Consider the following 19,878-nt stretch of genomic DNA (forward strand, 5'->3'; position numbering starts at 1 on the left):
TTGCCTGATTACATTCATTCATGTTGCTTTTAATTTTCTAAGTTTTTTTAAAGGGAAACACATGTTTGCTCTTATTTTATTATGTAATCGTTAGTTTTGATAATCAAAAATAAAAATGTTGGAAACTATATTCTCGCCCAATCATTTTTGATCAATGAATGGGTGGGCCCAGTGACAGAGTGGGTGGGCCTAGGCCCAGTAGGCCCACCCATAACGCCGCGGCTGCTTCTGTGTGTGTGTGTGTGTGTGTGTGTGTGTGTGTGTGTGTGTGTGTGTGTGTGTGTGTGTGTGTGTGTGTGTGTGTGTGTGTGTGTGTGTGTGTGTGTGTGTGTGTGTGTGTGTGTGTGTGTGTGTGTGTGTATGGAACATGTCAAACACTCACTACAGCAGTTGATGGACTGCTTAACAGAGATAAAATCCTGGCTGAGCAAAGACTTTCTCAACCTCAACGAGAGCAAGACTGAGGTCATCTTTTTTGGACCGCAACCTCCAGCCTCTCCGGTTGATATTCTGGGCTCTCTCAAAAAAAAACATCCTCCCCTCGGTCATGAACCTTGGAGTGACCTTCACTAGCACTTTTAAATTCGACAAGCAGGTCAGCACTGTAGTCAAATCCTGCTTTTTTAAAATAAAACTATTGGCCAAAACCAAGTCGTATTTATCTTTTAATGACTTAGAAAGGGTTATTAACGCCTTTGTAACCTCGAGACTGGACTATTGCAACGCTCCGTATGTGGGTATGGACCAGGCCTCAATTAAACGCCTGCAGCTAGTCCAAAACGCAGCTGCACGTTTGCTGACTGGCCACAAAAAGCGTGACCACATCACCCCTATTCTGGCCTCACTGCACTGGCTTCCAGTTCGGTTCAGAATTGATTTTAAAATCCTTTTATTTGTTTTTAAAGCACTAAATGGGCTGGCTCCGGCCTATATAGCCGAACTCCTCCAGCGCTACACCCCAGCCAGAGCTTTAAGGTCTGCTGACCAGCTGCTGCTGGTAGTGCCCAAGACCAGGCTCAAAACCCGAGGGCACCGAGCCTTCGCAGCAGCTGGCCTTAGGCTAGCCTCGTTAGCTATACATGCTATCAGCGTCGGAGGACAGCCAACTGTAATGTACCGTCCTTTGGGGGTCTGTGAGCGGGCAAAGAGAGGGGATTTCCCCGTTGTCTCTGCTGGAAGTGTGAAATAAACGTAGTTGTTTGATGTTCGTCAGCTTGCCAGCTGGATTACAATGCTAATCTACATTTGCTAGTTGTTCAGTTGTTCAATATGCTATACTATACTATGAACAACAGATAGTGGTTCATATTAGGCTATCAAGCACATGTTTACAATTGCAATCTTATATGGGTAGTCTGCTACATTCATTGTAGCTGGCATAAAAAAAATGTTTTTCCGAGCAAACTCATGTCTAGCTCTTAGTAGCCTTGTTGTTTAGCTCGGTAGCATACACGCTCGGAACGCCAGCTATAATGTAATTACGTTTCGCGATGACCGTACGGTAAATCACCTGGAGTATACTGTCTATGAGTATTTCGTGTGTGAATGCAGACATTCTCCTGCTATGAGATACATGTATGTAAGGCCATCTGCTGATATTAGAGTTGATATGGAAACGCTAGCAACTTAGTTAGCACAGTTAGCACTGGCTTAGCAGTCCGACACAGTTTACACATTTAAACAGTCGTGGTAGATACCTTGTTCGATAAATACACAAATAACAATGCAAACTTACAGGTTGTGTACCCGAATCTTCCCCTGCTCCAAACGGTCCAAACAAACTAGGAATAGCATCGTCCTTCAGTTTCAAATGCTGTGCATATCCGGCCTCAAACTGGGCAATGTTTTGGAAGCTTTCGTCTGTGAAATGCCGCGCACACAGTAACGTTCTTCGAACCTCTGAAGGAACAGTGTTAAAAAGAAATTTAAACCACTGACTTCGTCGTGGTTCTTCCGTCGGTAGGACAAACAGCTCAGATTTCTCCTCACATTTCAGGAAACAGGTCCTTGGCAGTGGCATGACTGGATCGATTGTGAACTGAACCAGAGCTTCCAACAGTAAATGTTAGGCTGGCAGAGGGTGCGGCCAGCGCCGCTGGGTGTGGCCATAGCTCTTCGGGATTGGTCCATTTCGTTCCGGGTACGGCATGACATCATGCCGTACCCGGAACTAAATGGAAGACTCAAATGGGCAGTGACGTATCTCCAACGAGGCGTTTTGGGGAGGTATTTTCTGTGTTAGAGTTTTACTCCCTACAGGGTGTACTTTGAGGGTTTTGACTCTGCACACCGTTTACATGCATAAAATCCTTCATAACACACAAGGGGACGGGTAATAACCGGAAAAGCATGACATGGGAGCTTTAAGAGCAATGGGACGTCCTTTCCTCCGGAGAGTCACGTGAAGCGACGTCCGTTTGTGATGACGCCGCACAGCTGATCGTCTGACAGCAGCTCTGTCCCCGTTATTTTCACAAACACCCCCGCCTCTGTTAGTACACATTTACTGACATAAACATGTGTATCATCTGTTGTAGACCCAAATACATTAAATTTCCAATAAATGAATAAAATGATTTTTGACCACTTTGTTGTTCAGATATATCACATATTTGTAAATAAATGATGCATTCATTGAAACAGAACACAGAATAAACTGAGGAGTGAGTCTCGTGAGGTTCATGCATTTTCTTCTTCAGTTTTATTGTTTTTCACATTGGGGGGGGGGGGGGGGGGGGGGGTGGTCTACAGAAGGTCCAGTGATAGACACGGTTCGCCACTGAACTATGTTAATAATAAAAGGTAACATTTATAAATATTGGAAACAGAAGTAGTGATACAAAGAGCTCAAAATTCATAAAAATGTAAAAGTTACTCAAGTACAAGTAGAAAAGTATTATCATCAGAATCTAGTTAATATAGCAAAACGTAAAAGTAGTGATTGTGCAGATTGGTCCATTTCAGAATAATATATATGATATGTTTTATAATGATTGATCATGAAAGTGTTCTCAAAGCTGGTAAAGGTGCAGCTAGTTTGAATGACTTTGTATACTGCAGGGTAGCTTGTGGATTTACTCCAGGTGGAACTAAAGTCTGATTTAACACTTGATTATATTTCACATCATTCATCCACATCTGTGAAGTAACTAAAGGTATTAAATACGTGTAGTGGAGAAGAAGTACAAAGACCTGGACCTGGACCTGGACCTGGACCTGGACCGGGACCTGAGACCTGCTGTTTGTGTCAAAGAGTGACCGCTCAATGGAGCCTCAATCTGCTGATGGGGGGTAAGAATAAAACCTAAAATCCATGTGAGATAAAGTCAGTTGTTGTCTGTGTTAAAGCTTCTCTGTGTAACCTTCAGGAAATCCTGGTTATTATTGACGTCAGTGGGCGTTAAGTGATCTGCAGTTAGCATCCTGGGCATCGGCCCAAACCCTGACGTGACATTACAATCATATATCACATTTAGAATAACGCCACTATCTGAAACTCAGAAAGTCGAGATGGTTTAGGTTTTACATTTTCATTACAGTCTCTTCACACCTTTGCAATACAGAGCGATTTACACTATTACGTTGTTAAATATAGTGACTTTAGATTTAACATATTTTCTCCAGCGTGCCAATCTATGCATCTGCTTCTGTTTCAGGGTCCAGCAGCAGAGACCAGACTCTCCCAGCTGTCTGTCCCTAAAGAGCGACAACTCGAAGGACGACTTCATAGACTTTAAAGGACGACCTCCATCTGCTGATCAGAGGTAAGCTGTAACTATCTGGAAACTGTAATTCAATAACATTCAGTCATTATAGTTATATTGAGAAGGTCCAAGACTTGACACAACATAACATATCTGATATATGGGAAAAAAACATTTGAGAGTTAAAGTAGTTTTTCCTCAGCGAGAACTGAAACACTGCGAGTCTCCAGATATGTGGGTGGAGACAAAAGCAATCGATCTGAGGATCCTGGATGAAGAGTTGGATCAGGGTTTTAGTTAACCCCTGCATGTATATAAAGTATGATCTTATTAGTTGATCTTTTTAAACATGTCACACATGCACATTCATCTGTTTCTGTTTCAGGGTCCAGCAGCAGAGACCAGACTCTCCCAGCTGTCTGTCCTTCAAGAGCGCCTTTAAAAGACGACCTCCATCTGCTGATCAGAGGTAAGCTGTAACTCACAGTAAGAGTCCGGTTATGATAGAATAAAACTGGTATAAAGTCTTGTCCAGCATGTTTTTCAGCAGTTTTTCTCCAGCATGTTTTACGGCCTGATAAATGGGACAAATAATCAGGAGAGTGAGATTGGTGTTTCCTCAGGAAGAACTTTACTCTAGGCAATTGCATTACCAAAAGTACAGCAGGTGAGAAACATGCAAAGCTTCTTCAGTAGAGTCCAAACCCTTTCTCGTTAGACAGCATCTATCTAACACTTCTTACTTTTCTCTAATATTAGAGACTGAACTCTTATTCACTCAAAATGTCCCAGAAACTCGAGAGATGTTAGGAATAATGAAAACCAGATTTATGGTAACATAACATATCTGATAAATGGGAAAAAACATCCGAGAGTTAAAGTAGTTTTTCCTCAGCGAGAACTGAAACACTGCGAGTCTCCAGATATGTGGGTGGAGACAAAAGCAATCGATCTGAGGATCCTGGATGAAGAGTTGGATCAGGGTTTTAGTTAACCCCTGCATGTATATAAAGTATGATCTTATTAGTTGATCTTTTTAAACATGTCACACATGCACATTCATCTGTTTCTGTTTCAGGGTCCAGCAGCAGAGACCAGACTCTCCCAGCTGTCTGTCCCTAAAGAGCGACTGGTCGATGGACGACTTCATAAACTTTAAAGGACGACCTCCATCTGCTGATCAGAGGTAAGCTGTAACTCACAGTAATGGCGCGTTTCCACTACACGGCCTCGCTCGGCCCTGCTCGGTATGGCTAGGCCTCGTTAGGACTGGCTCACTTTATGGCGCATTTCCATTACAGTTTAGGAACTGGGGTAGTTACTATAGTAACGCAGTGTAGGCGGAGCCGTGACGTCATCTTCAATGAGAACCCCAGAAACACAACACAGCCGTTAGCTGTTAGCACTCAGAGCTCACAGCTCCTCATATCTGTTCAGAAACTGGACAAAAGTTAAACAAGTACACACCACAGACTGCCTGTGTCATGGTGAATACAGTCGCTGCTTTATTTATGTCTGTATAGGCCGTTGTTGTGAGTGTGGACGGTCGGAGCATATACTGCGTTAGCTTAGCCGATCTCCATTCAGAAAACACGCATTTTAAAAGGTGTTTCGCCTGCCGTCTGTCTGCAGACTTGACAAAGCATTAATTCATGGTTTTTACTAACCGGTATCAGTATGTTGTTACTTCATCATTTTGAAACGTGTATTACAATTAAATCACGGTCAAATATGTCCATCTTGTTGTAGTTGTAGCCCCCTTGCCAGCGATGCTCTCTCTAGTTTAGCATACTCAGCCCGACTCAGCCTCGTTGTCTCTGGCCCTGGACCCACGATTTTATGAGGCCAGGAAAACTGTGAATTAGGACCCGCCGGCCGGTACTAGGCCAAGTGGAAACGCAACCAAAGACGGGCCGCTGACGTCACAGCTCTCTTAAACCGTGCTCCGCGCTGTAGTGGAAACGCGCCATTAGAGTCCGGTTATGATAGAATAAAACTGGTATAAAGTCTTGTCCAGCATGTTTTTCAGCAGTTTTTCTCCAGCATGTTTTACGGCCTGATAAATGGGACAAATAATCAGGAGAGTGAGAGCGGTGTTTCCTCAGGAAGAACTTTACTCTAGGCAAATGCATTACCAAAAGTACAGCAGGTGAGAAACATGCAAAGCTTCTTCAGTAGAGTCCAAACCCTTTCTCGTTAGACAGCATCTATCTAACACTTCTTACTTTTCTCTAATATTAGAGACTGAACTCTTATTCACTCAAAATGTTTAAGGAATAATGAAAACCAGATTTATGGTAACATAACATATCTGATAAATGGGACAAAAACATCCGAGAGTTAAAGTAGTTTTTCCTCAGCGAGAACTGAAACACTGCGAGTCTCCAGATTTGTGGGTGGAGACAAAAGCAATCGATCTGAGGATCCTGGATGAAGAGTTGGATCAGGGTTTTAGTTAACCCCTGCATGTATATAAAGTATGATCTTATTTGTTGATCTTTTTAAACATGTCACACATGCACATTCATCTGTTTCTGTTTCAGGGTCCAGCAGCAGAGACCAGACTCTCCCAGCTGTCTGTCCTTCAAGAGCGCCTTTAAAAGACGACCTCCATCTGCTGATCAGAGGTAAGCTGTAACTCACAGTAAGAGTCCGGTTATGATAGAATAAAACTGGTATGAAGTGTCCAGCATGTTTTTCAGCAGTTTTTCTCCAGCATGTTTTACGGCCTGATAAATGGGACAAATAATCAGGAGAGTGAGAGCGGTGTTTCCTCAGGAAGAACTTTACTCTAGGCAATTGCATTACCAAAAGTACAGCAGGTGAGAAACATGCAAAGCTTCTTGAGTAGAGTCCAAACCCTTTCTCGTTACACAGCATCTATCTAAGACTTCTTACTTTTCTCTAATATTAGAGACTGAACTCTTATTCACTCAAAATGTCCCAGAAACTCGAGAGATGTTAGGAATAATGAAAACCAGATTTATGGTAACATAACATATCTGATAAATGGGACAAAAACATCCGAGAGTTAAAGTAGTTTTTCCTCAGCGAGAACTGAAACACTGCGAGTCTCCAGATATGTGGGTGGAGACAAAAGCAATCGATCTGAGGATCCTGGATCAAGAGTTGGATCAGGGTTTTAGTTAACCCCTGCATGTATATAAAGTATGATCTTATTAGTTGATCTTTTTAAACATGTCACACATGCACATTCATCTGTTTCTGTTTCAGGGTCCAGCAGCAGAGACCAGACTCTCCCAGCTGTCTGTCCTTCAAGAGCGCCTTTAAAAGACGACCTCCATCTGCTGATCAGAGGTAAGCTGTAACTCACAGTAAGAGTCCGGTTATGATAGAAGCAGACCTGATTACTGCAACAGTGTTTTTACAGACCGCTGCAAGTCATCCAGAACGCTGCCACCAGAGTCCTCACCAAAACCAGAAGATTTAAGCTCATCACCCCAGCTCTCAAAGCTCTGCACTGGCTTCCAATAAAAGAAAGAACACACTTCAAAATCTTACTTTTAACTTACAAAGCACTCAATGGATTGGGACCAGAATACATGTCTGATATGCTGCTCTTTAACGAGCTCTCAGATCATCGGGGCAGGTTTACTCATCGTCCCCAGGGTCAGGACCAAAATCACTGAGGCAGCTTTTACGATACGATACGATACAATACGATATTACTTTATTAGACCAAGTCTGAAATGTGTCTTGCGTCACAACAGCTCCATGTCCAACACCAACATCGACAAATATCCAGACACAAATACATGAAACACAAACAACAAACATTTAACATAACAGCACAATCAGTGAGAGATGCTCAAAGAGCCTTCAGCGTGCATCTGATCTGGGATCAGCTCTGTATTTACTGAGAGGATTGACTGATGCACAAAGGAGTGCTTCAGTCTGACCTTATTGAATCGTGGGACCCTGTATCTCCGATTAGATGGTAGCAGTTCATATTCACTGTTCAGAACATGCTTTGGGTCAGAGGTGATGTTGTTGGACAGCCTCACTAGGTTGTTATGACAGGCTGAGTCATAGAGTCTCTGGCAGGGTTGACCAACAATCTTTGAGCAGATTTTTAACAGGTGGAGCAGTTTTGATTTTAAAGCTGCTGACAAACATTTGTACCAGGTAGTGTTGCAGTACTGTAGAATGGACATGATCACAGATGTAAAGAACAACAGAAGAATTTCTCTGCTTTCTCTGGAGAAAATACATTCTTAGTTTTGTCCTTTTGCACAGATATTCAATGTGCTCCTTCCATGACAGCAGATGGTCAATCATTACACCCAAGTATTTGTATGAAACTCCCTGCTTGATTTCATCTGTATGGATGACAATGGGGACTTTATGGGAGTCTGATGGTGAGCCAAAAATGATTTCCTCAGTCCAAGTGTCACCTCCCTGTCTCAATGCATTATGGAGACACGGTCATGTACGTTTCAAATACCCGAGATCCTGCTCTTCAGTTTTTAAAGTGTACAGTACACTTCAAATACATAGCCGCAGATTTCATGCAAATCAGAGCAAGTTTTTGAGCTGTTTGTCAGGCTTCAGTCCTAAAAACTTAGTGGGAACGATCAATGACCAACGCATAAGGCGTTGATTGTGGTTGTACATCCTTGCAAGAAAAACCAGGGGATTGTGATCAGTGTATACCTTAATAGGTTTTTCACTGGAGCCAAGATACACCTCAAAGTGCTGCAAGGCAAACAATAAAGCTAAAGCTTCCTTTTCAATAGTAGAGTACTTCAACTGATGTTTATTAAACTTTCGGGAGAAGTAACTCACGGGGTGATCGATGGCCTGTGCATCTTCTTGTAGAAGAACAGCCCCTGTCCCAACTCCACTGGCATCGACTTCAAGCTTGAATGGCTTCGAAAAGTCTGGTGCAGAAAGAACAGGAGTGCAACACAGAATACCTTTTAGGCTCTCAAATGACTGCTGACACTCACCGGACCAAACAAAAGACTTTGAGGGACTGGTCAACGTAGTGAGTGGGGCCGCCACCAAGGAGAAGTTTTTGCAGAAACGGCGATAGTACCCTGCCATTCCTAGGAAGCGGCGAAGTTCCCTCCTGGTGGATGGCTCTGGGATGGAGGCAATTGCCCTGATCTTTGCATCAGCAGGGCACACCAGCCCTCGACCAACCTGCTGACCAAGGTAGAGAACGGTACCTTTTCCAAACTCACATTTGGCAAGGTTTAACGTTAAGGATGCAGCCAACAAGCACTTAAAAACTTCTCTTAAGGTAGACATGTGGCTAGCCCAGTCATTAGAATAGACAACAATGTCGTCCAGATATGCCTTACAGTTTGAAACATGTCCTAATACAAGATTTACAAGCCTCTGAAAGGTGGCAGGTGCGTTACACATACCGAAAGGCATCACAGTGTACTGAAGGAAACTGTCAGGTGTCACAAAGGCTGAAATATCAGAAGCACGCTGTGTTAAAGGAACTTGCCAGTATCCCTTTAACATGTCCAGCTTACTGACAAATTGTGCAGGACCAATTTCATCGATGCAGTCATCAATGAGCGGTAACGGGTGTGCATCGGGGACAGTGACAGCATTAACCTTGCGAAAGTCAGTGCAGAATCTGGGACTTCCATCTGACTTTGTGTCTAGCACACAAGGGGAACTCCAGGGACTGGAACTAGGCCTTGCAAATCCGTTTTCAAGTAGATACTCAACTTCCTTTTTCATAATCTCTCTCTTAACTGGGTTAACCCTGTACGCACGCTGTTTGATGGGCCGAGGGTTGGTCAAGACCACATCATGAGCTAGGACAGAAGTTTGTGAGGGAGTGTCATTAAAAAGACATGCAAAGTCGAATATCAGTTTCTGTATATCACTTTCTTGGTTATCAGGAAGATGAGACAAGTAATTGGGCAAATCAGCCAATACCTCAGTATTGCTTAGTCTTGCCCCCTGTGGTGTTGCACTACGCATCACCAACTCATCCTCATCCTCATTTGAGCTCACCCTTGAAACTGAAGCCATAGGAGAGACGGTTGTCTCCACCTGGTGAGCTTTTGAAGATTCACTTTGGTCATCCCTGGTGCAGTACTTCTTCAGCATGTTGATATGACACACTCTGGTAGGACGTCTGCGGTCAGGTGTTTGAATGACGTAATTTGTTTCACCGAGCTTCTTATCTACAACATAAGGACCAGAAAATGTAGTAGACAGAGCAGAACCAGGTACAGGCAGTAGAACCAACACCTTGTCACCTGGCTGAAACAAGCGCTCTACCGCCTTCTGGTCGTAGCGTTTCTTCATCTTCCCTTGAGTAGAGGTCAGAGCTTCTCTAGCCAAGGAGCAAGCACGATGTAGACGATCCCTTAGTTTGGCGACATACTCCGGAATACTGCAAACTTTTTTCGTTGGCATGATCAAATGCTCTTTAAGAACTCTTAAAGGACCTCTGACCTCATGTCCAAACACTAGCTCAGCAGGACTACAACCTAGAGACTCCTGAACAGCTTCACGGGCAGCAAATAACACAAAAGGAACACCGTCATCCCAATCTTTTTGAGACTCGTGGCAATGTTTTCTTAACATGCATTTCATAGTCTGGTGAAACCTCTCTAATGCCCCCTGACTTTCAGGATGATATGGGCTGGATGTCACATGCTTGATACCTAAAGTGTCAAGTACCCGGGCAAACACTTTAGACATGAAGTTGGTACCTTGGTCTGTTTGAACTACCTTCGGTAGACCAAACATGGAGAAAAATTTCAGAAGTGCCTTGGTGATGACCGGGGCAGTGATCTTCCGTAGTGGGATGGCTTCTGGAAACCTAGTGGAGGCACACATGACAGTTAAGAGAAACTGGTTTCCAGTTTTAGTTTTTGGCAAGGGTCCCACACAATCCACAATCACCCTTTCAAATGGCTCTCCCATTACCGGAATGGGAATGAGGGGAGCAGGGTGAATCACCTGATTCGGTTTACCAGCCACTTGGCACTCATGACATGTTCGACAATAAAGAACTACATCAGACTTGAGTCCTGGCCAAAAGAAGTGTTTTAAAACTCTCCCATACGTTTTTGTCACCCCCATGTGACCTGACCACGGATGATCATGAGCCAAGGACATCACCTGAGAACGATAGGCTGTTGGCACGACAACCTGATAAATTGCAAAGGAGTCTGACTCCTCACAGGCATCACTAATCCAGCGACGCATTAATAGGCCATCTTCCATAATGTAGGCCATCTTCTTTGAGCTGGCCTCTTCCTGACTGATAACAGAAGAGAGACATTTAGAAAGTGTTTCATCACTTATCTGTGCTGCCATGAATTCTTCCCGAGTGGCAGGCAGTTGTACAAGCCCTGAGCTGTTACTGGGTGATCCAGCACCAGCAGACCGGGCCTCCTCTGGCAGTCGGTCCGACACAGTCATGGCATCAAGAAACTGCCCTGTAGCAAGAAAAGAATCAGACAAGTCCTCTCCATATTTCTTTGACTGGGCCCTTGTAACCACACAAGCAGGAAAGATTTCGGGAGGTACTTCAGCTGATTTCCCTGTGTCTAAGCTTAGATCAGGAGAATCAATGACCTCAGGTACTGGATTAACTTTTCCCCCAGCCAAGTCATTACTGAGGATGAAATCAACACCTTTGATGGGCAAGGCAGGGAGGACAGCTACTTTAAAGAATCCTTTGACAAGCGATGAGTGAATATAAACATTGTGCAAAGGAGCCGCAACTAGTGTCATGCCTACCCCTTGAACAACAGCACTTGATCCACATGATGATCTGGAGTTTAAAGGTAAGATGCCTTCTCTAATAATAGACTGAGAACCTCCTGTGTCCCTTAGTACCTGTACTGGCAGCTGGTCTTTAGGATCCCCTGTTAGAGAAACAAAGCCCTTTGAAATAAAGGGTTTGAAACAGGGATCAGGTACATCATCTTCCTGGGACATTCCTATGTCTGTTAGGGACACTCCTTTAATGAGTCCCATGCCTTTTGGCGTTTGAAAGCGTTGCGAAAATTGCTGTTTACGCTTTAAGAAATGACACCCTGAAATAAGGTGTCCTGTTTTATGGCAGTAGTTACACTCACGGGGCCCCCGTGGAGGTGACGGTGGTCCTCTAGACCTTTCAAAAGTTGTGGTGCCATGATCAGGTCTTCCGGTTTGTGATACTGAAGCGTTATCTGGGCGCAAGGGAGAAGAAAACACAGTCTTGTGAGTGAGCATAAATTCATCCGCTAAGACAGCTGCCTTAGCCAGTGAATTGACCTTCTGTTCATTCAAGAATATCACCATCCTTTCAGGCAAAGAATTCTTAAAATCTTCCAAGAGAAGCAACTGACGAAGAGACTCAAAATGATCCTTCACTTCATTAGCTGCACACCATTTATCAAAGAGAATGCCCTTCTCCCGTGCAAACTCAACAAATGTCTGCGTAGCAGACTTTTTATGGTTTCTGAACTTTTGTCTGTAAGCCTCCGGCACAAGCTCATAAGCACGCAAGATTGACTCTTTAAGCACTTCGTACTGCAAGCTTTCTTCCAAAGAAAGTGAAGATACCACTTCCTGAGCTTTTCCTACTAATTTGCACTGAAGTAGGATTGGCCACATGTCTTTAGGCCAGACTAGTGCGGTAGCAATTCTCTCAAAAGCACAAAAATATGAGTCAACTTCCGACTCTCTAAAAGTTGGCACCAAAGCAATATTTTTACTAACATCAAAACTTCTGGTATGGACTGCATGCGAAGGTATTGACCTCTCAAATCTCTGCTCTGAAGAGATTCTCAGGGAATCAACTTCAAGCCGCTTTAACGTGATTTCAGCTTCTATCTCTAACTTGCGAATCTGCAGTTTGAAATCATAGTCCGCTCTACGCACCATTTCCTTCTCCTGGGCCTCCAGCTGAAGACGGGCAAGACGAACCTTCAGTTTGGCACTACTACTTGCACCAAAGCTACCCGGAGAGAAAGCCTCAAACCTAGGAAGCGTTGCGGGAGGAGCTCCAGGTTTAACCTTGTCAATTCTAGGTGTAGCTAATACAGCACGACCCTTCTGTTCTATAAAGGAACCACCAACTACACGTTCACCATCATCATCAATAGACACATCAGCCGTAGTCTGTGTTGACATGCCTGGGATTACAAGAATCTTTAACTCCTCTAGTTTTTGCAGGATTTCATCTCGTAGCTCTTTTTTTACTCTATACTTGTCTACTGAAATGTTAAAGTGAGCTGCAATACATAACATGTCATCTTTGCGACAGGAATACAACTTATCAACACTTGGACTTTCAATAAAATCCTGTAAGTCAAAACCCATTTTTTCAGCAAATTTACAACAGCCACAATGACTTCAATATTATTGGTTATCTTTAGCTCAGGAAAATAAAGATCCCGGACGAGCCCCCATTTGTGTTACGTCCCCACTAAGGTCTAGGGGACCTGGAGACATTAACACACAACAACCAATAATATGAGAGTCAGCGTAAAGGTTTGACAAAAGGTTTATTCTTGTAAACCTTTTAAACTGAACAGAACCTTACAGAAATACTCTGTGTGTGAGGAGGAGGAGGAGTCGAAGGATTGTGCCAAACAAAAGAAACAAGCATAACAAAAGCAGGCCTATCTCTACGTCTATCCTTTGAAACCAAAACTCAAACAAAAACCCTCACTACCTAAACTACTCAGAATAGGACAAAACAGAATACAGGGGTGGCAACAATCCGCTAACCTAGTGTGTCTTAACATTAGTTAACTACGTGATGAGAAGTGTACAGGGTACCCCAGACTTACCTAACTCCTCCACCTCTCAACACACACACTTTCAACATAGGTCATACAAAACAAAGAGAAATATTGTCGTTACAAGGCAGTCAATTGCATGCTCCTCCATCAGCAATCAACCCAGAGTGAGAGAGAGAGAAGACTTCCTGGGTGCCTCCTTTATGGTCGGCCCTGGCTGCTGATAGGCCAGCTGAGGGTGAGAGGATCCAATCAGCCATCAGACTCTGGTGCACAGGCAGGTCCTGATCAGCTGCTGATTAGCTGTGCAGAAGACAGGGAGAAGAGAGAAAAGCAGGAGGGAAGGAGAATCACACAAGTACAGCCTGCCTGGCACGTAACAGTCCAACACCAACATAGACAAATATCCAGACACAAATACATGAAACACAAACAACAAACATTTAACATAACAGCACAATCAGTGAGAGATGCTCAAAGAGCCTTCAGCGTGCATCTGATCTGGGATCAGCTCTGTATTTACTGAGAGGATTGACTGATGCACAAAGGAGTGCTTCAGTCTGACCTTATTGAATCGTGGGACCCTGTATCTCCGATTAGATGGTAGCAGTTCATATTCACTGTTCAGAACATGCTTTGGGTCAGAGGTGATGTTGGACAGCCTCACTAGGTTGTTATGACAGGCTGAGTCATAGAGTCTCTGGCAGGGTTGACCAACAATCTTTGAGCAGATCTTTAACAGGTGGAGCAGTTTTGATTTTAAAGCTGCTGACAAACATTTGTACCAGGTAGTGTTGCAGTACTGTAGAATGGACATGATCACAGATGTAAAGAACAACAGAAGAATTTCTCTGCTTTCTCTGGAGAAAATACATTCTTAGTTTTGTCCTTTTGCACAGATATTCAATGTGCTCCTTCCATGACAGCAGATGGTCAATCATTACACCCAAGTATTTGTATGAAACTCCCTGCTTGATTTCATCTGTATGGATGACAATGGGGACTTTATGGGAGTCTGATGGTGAGCCAAAAATGATTTCCTCAGTCCAAGTGTCACCTCCCTGTCTCAATGCATTATGGAGACTCGGTCATGTACGTTTCAAATACCCGAGATCCTGCTCTTCAGTTTTTAAAGTGTACAGTACACTTCAAATACATAGCCGCAGATTTCATGCAAATCAGAGCAAGTTTTTGAGCTGTTTGTCAGGCTTCAGTCCTAAAAACGTCAAAGAACCAAAGGTTGTCCAATCATCTCCAAAACGGAGCCACTCGATCCTTTGAAGTGCACTTCAAATACCTCATCTTGTCAAACTTCAGACGGGCCTGTATGTATGTATGTATGTGCCTTCTTGATCAGGGGGACCTTGCGGGCGCTGCAGGATTCTCTCATGATCATCAATACCCCACAGGGCCAGATCTTGTGTGGAGCCCCAGAGCGAGGGCGATTGATACTCATTTTGTGTTTCTTCTATTTCTGAATAATGGCACCAACAGTTGTCTCGTTCTCACCAAGCTGCTTTCTGATGGTCTTGTAGCCGATCCCAGCCTGGTGCAGGTCTACAATCTTGTCCCTGAGTTCCTTAGACAGCTCTTTAGTCTTGCCCATGGTGGAGAGGTTGGAATCTGATTGATTGATTGATTGATTGATTGATTGATTGATTGATTGATTGATTGATTGATTGATTGATTCTATGGATAGGTGTCTTTTATACAGGTAACAAGTGGATATTATGAGTACCTTCTTAAAGGAAGAGGACTTATGTAACCGGTCTGTGGGAGCCAGAATTAGTGTTGGTTGCAAGGGGATCAAATACTTATTTCACAAAATGAAAATGCAAATGAATGTATGTCTCTTATATGATATACATTTCTGGATATTCTTTTTGATATTCTGTCTCTCATTAGTAAAGCAAACCTACCATTACAATTACAGACTGTTCATTAAGGGATCAAATCATTATTTCCTCCACTGTATCCCTGAAGTGCAAAGTTCCCGCTGACGCACAGGACCACCAGCCTGTCTCCCTGTCCTCCTTCACCCTGAGTGTGTCTCTGTGTGGACAGACATAATAATAATGCATTACATTTGTATGAGAGGGCTTTTCCAGGTGCTCAAAGCGCTTTACGATTACACAATACACATATTAGACATGTAAGAGTCATTACTGTGGACAATACCTACAGGAGCAAATTAGGGTGAAGTGTCTTGCCCAAGGAGGCGGGTTTCGAACTGGTGTTCACCAGCGCCCCTTGATCTGATGATCAACTCTCTAACCCACTGCGCCAAAACCGCCCAAAATAAATGAATAATAATAAATAATGTGAGCTAATGCTTCATGGTTCCTCCACAGAGGGGACCAGGAGAGCTCGGAGGTTCCCGGTGGTCCGTCTGCCCAGCAGCATCAGACACAGCTGGACTCCATATTTACGGTGAGTACATGTACTACAGATACTTGACCTCTCTTCTGCTCACAGTCATCTCCATGCTGCACTTTTAGAGAGTCAGTCTGTCCGGATCTGATGTTTGGATCCATGGTTTATAGTTTGTGTCGTTCATGTGATGTTCCAGCTGCTGGAGGACCACATCGTCACCTTTGTGAAGAGCGAGCTGAAGAAGATCCAGAAGGCTCTGAGTTCAGATTACCCAGAAGGCTTAGAGGGTCAGAGTGATGATGAGGAGGTGTTGGAGGCTGAGGATGAAGAGCAGAGGAGCAGAAGAGAGGCATTTGTGAACATCACACTGCACTTCCTGAGGAGCATGAAGCAGGAGGAGCTGGCTGACCGTCTGCACCGCAGTAAGAGGGTTTCTATAGAGATGTAACACTCTGGATAAATGTCTCATCTGCTGATGTCTCTAGAGACCAACATATATCCATATTTTATTCAGAGAACCAGAGTTACAGTGGGACCAGATGATCTTTTGTTGTGTGTTCTTTCAGAAACCTTTGCTGGAGTGTGTCAGCGTAAACTTAAATCCACCCTGAAGGAGAGGTTCCAGTGTGTGTTTGAGGGCATTGCTAAAGCAGGAAACCCAACCCTTCTGAACCAGATCTACACAGAGCTCTACATCACAGAGGGGGGGTCTGCAGAGGTCAATGCTGAACATGAGGTCAGACAGATTGAAACAGCCTCCAGGAAACCAGGCAGACCAGAAACAACCATCAGACAAGAAGACTTCTTTAAAGCCTCACCTGGAAGAGATGCACCAATCAGAGCAGTGATGACAAAGGGAGTGGCTGGCATTGGGAAAACAGTCTTAACACAGAAGTTCACTCTGGACTGGGCTGAAGGCAAAGCCAACCAGGACATCCTGTTCATATTTCCATTCACCTTCAGAGAGCTGAATGTGGTGAGAGAGAACAAGTACAGCTTGGTGGAACTTGTTCATCACTTCTTCTCTGAAACCAGAGACGCAGGAATCTGCAGGTTTGATCAGTTCCCGGTTGTGTTCATCTTTGACGGTCTGGATGAGTGTCGACTTCCTCTGGACTTCCACAACACTGAGATCCTGACTGACGTCACAGAGTCCACCTCAGTGGATGTGCTGCTGACAAACCTCATCAGGGGGAAGCTGCTTCCCTCTGCTCGCCTCTGGATAACCACACGACCTGCAGCAGCCAATCAGATCCCTCCTGAGTGTGTGGACATGGTGACAGAGGTCCGAGGGTTCACTGACCCACAGAAGGAGGATTACTTCAGGAAGAGGTTCACAGATCAGGAGCAGGCCGGCACCATCATCTCCCACATCAAGACCTCACGAAGCCTCCACATCATGTGCCACATCCCAGTCTTCTGCTGGATCTCTGCTACAGTTCTGGAGGAGGTGTTGAAAACTGAGAGAGGGAGGAGAGCTGCCCAAGACCCTGACTGAGATGTACATCCACTTCCTGGTGGTTCAGTCCAAAGTGAAGAACATCAAGTATGATGGAGGAGCTGAGACAGATCCACACTGGAGTCCAGAGAGCAGGAAGATGATGGAGTCTCTGGGAAAACTCGCTTTTGAGCAGCTGCAGAAAGGCAACCTGATCTTCTATGAGTCCGACCTGACAGAGTGTGGCATCGATATCAGAGCAGCCTCAGTGTACTCAGGAGTGTTCACAGAGGTCTTTAGAGAGGAGAGAGGACTGTACCAGAAGGACAAGGTGTTCTGCTTCGTCCATCTGAGCGTTCAGGAGTTTCTGGCTGCTCTTCATGTCCATCTGACCTTCATCAACTCTGGAGTCAACCTGCTGGCAGAAGAACCAACAACCTCCAAGAAGCGTAAAGTCGAACCTAAACTAACACATCTCTACCAGAGTGCTGTGGACCAGGCCTTACAGAGTCCAAATGGACACCTGGACTTGTTCCTTCGCTTCCTCCTGGGTCTTTCACTGCAGACCAATCAGAAACTCCTACGAGGCCTGCTGACACAGACAGGAAGTGGCTCAGAGATCAACCAGGAAACAGTCCAGTACATCAAGAAGAAGATAGAAGAGGATCTGTCTGCAGAGAAAAGCATCAACCTGTTCCACTGTCTGAATGAACTGAATGATCGTTCTCTAGTGGAGGAGATCCAGCAGTCCCTGAGATCAGGAAGTCTCTCCACAGAGAAACTGTCTCCTGCTCAGTGGTCAGCTCTGGTCTTCATCTTACTGTCATCAGGAGAAGATCTGGACGAGTTTGACCTGAAGAAATACTCTGCTTCAGAGGAGGCTCTTCTGAGGCTGCTGCCAGTGGTCAAAGCCTCCAACAAAGCTCTGTAAGTACAGATCATTTGATTTAGTGAATCAGTTATTAATACACTGCTGTCTCCTGAATAACTGTTGTCCTCATCGTCTCTTCAGGCTGAGTGGCTGTAACCTGTCAGAGAGAAGCTGTGCAGCTCTGTCCTCAGTCCTCAGCTCCCAGTCCTCCAGTCTGAGAGATCTGGACCTGAGTAACAATGACCTGCAGGATTCAGGAGTGAAGCTGCTGTCTGCTGGACTGGAGAGTCCACACTGTGAACTGAAGACTCTCAGGTCAGAGCAAAGTACAGATTGACTTCGGCAGCAGTAATAGTCAATACCAACATCAGCAATGCTGTTGTGGTTTGGGATCACCATCATGGATATTATCATTGTAGTGAAACAAGACACAATTCACAAAATGATAATTAGCACAGACTTCTTTAAAGCCTCTACAAAGAGCTTCATTGTTGTTGATTTGGCACAAGTGTTAGACCTACAGCACTCATTTGGGTAGTTTCAGCCGAGCACCTCCTAGTCTGAGGCCGAGGTGGATTGCTCCATCCGTGTTGGCTGGGAGTTTTGGCCCAAGCGAGGAACTTCAATAATCTCAGGGTCTCATTAACGAGTGAGGGTCAAATGAAGCGTTAGATCAGGGGTCTCAAACTCGAGGCCCGGGGGCCAAATCCGGCCCGTGACTTCATTTTATGTGGCCCCGCAAGAGCTTGCAAAGAATATAATACGTTTATTATACGGTTACATGCCACTTTACAGAAGCAGGTTGCCCATAAACTACATGTCCCACAATGCATCTCGTTTTGTGACATGCGCACTGAAGAGACTTGCAATTATTTGCCCTGGACTTCTGCTTTCAGACGTAGTTAATTACTAAGTTATTATCCTATCCGATAATAATCCAATTCAGAGACAATAATGTAATATAATGAATTATTTTATATATATAATATATTTATATAGTTACAACCGGCCCTTTGAGTGCAACCTTTATGCGAATGTGGCCCACGATGAAATTGAGTTTGACACCCCTACCTTAGTAGTGCGTGAGGCCATATGTACAGACATGTACATGGGACATGAAAACAGTGCATCTCATATTGACAACAAAAAACCTTACTAACCAAGTTTTCCAAATCACTCTAAAAATAAGCCGTTGTGATACACGTGTAGACAACGTCTGCAGAATCATAAATGATCATTACATTGGGGTCATTAAACCATTATTTCGCTAAGATAAAAAACATTAAAGTTTTGGATTTTAGTGTAATTCACAAATGTTCCACCAGATGGTGCCACACACACCCAGGGGGAAAAGATGATATATTAACCCAGGAATAAGTGTCTGAATCATGGGTACATTAGTGTTTAAAGTCGTGGGAACTGTTTTAATTCAGGAGGTTTTAAGTGTGGTTTCACTTCTAGCACACACCCAGGGGGGAACAGATAACACATGTACCCAGGAATAAGTGTCTGAATCATGGGTACATTAGTGCAGGGGTTCCCAACCTTTATTGTGCCAAGGACCGGCAGATACATTAAAAAGAAATCGCGGACCGGTTGTCAATTTTAACTGATTTTAATATTTACTCACCAGCAGCTGGGAGCAACAGAGGCTAATTGTATGTAACAGCCTGAACAAATACTAGAACAATATGCATCCAAAACATATTAACAAAGTTTAAAAAAGAACCGGTGTTGTTTTTTGGTTTTTCGTAAAAC

General features: G+C 44.1%; 1 protein-coding gene across 1 annotated transcript; it reads left to right on the forward strand.

The window, feature by feature from the left end:
- Positions 1-3,176: 3,176 nt before the first annotated feature.
- Positions 3,177-18,180, forward strand: LOC117496393 (NLR family CARD domain-containing protein 3-like). Its single transcript, XM_034148041.1, is given in 8 exon segments — positions 3,177-3,291; positions 3,657-3,764; positions 4,090-4,173; positions 4,783-4,890; positions 15,790-15,868; positions 16,008-16,233; positions 16,378-17,290; positions 17,292-18,180. Coding segments are annotated over 8 exon segments (2,433 nt in total). The 5' UTR covers positions 3,177-3,265.
- The last annotated feature ends 1,698 nt before the right edge of the window (positions 18,181-19,878 follow it).

The sequence above is a fragment of the Trematomus bernacchii genome, unplaced genomic scaffold (assembly GCF_902827165.1).
Source record: "Trematomus bernacchii unplaced genomic scaffold, fTreBer1.1, whole genome shotgun sequence".
NCBI classification, from domain to species: Eukaryota; Metazoa; Chordata; class Actinopteri; order Perciformes; family Nototheniidae; genus Trematomus; species Trematomus bernacchii.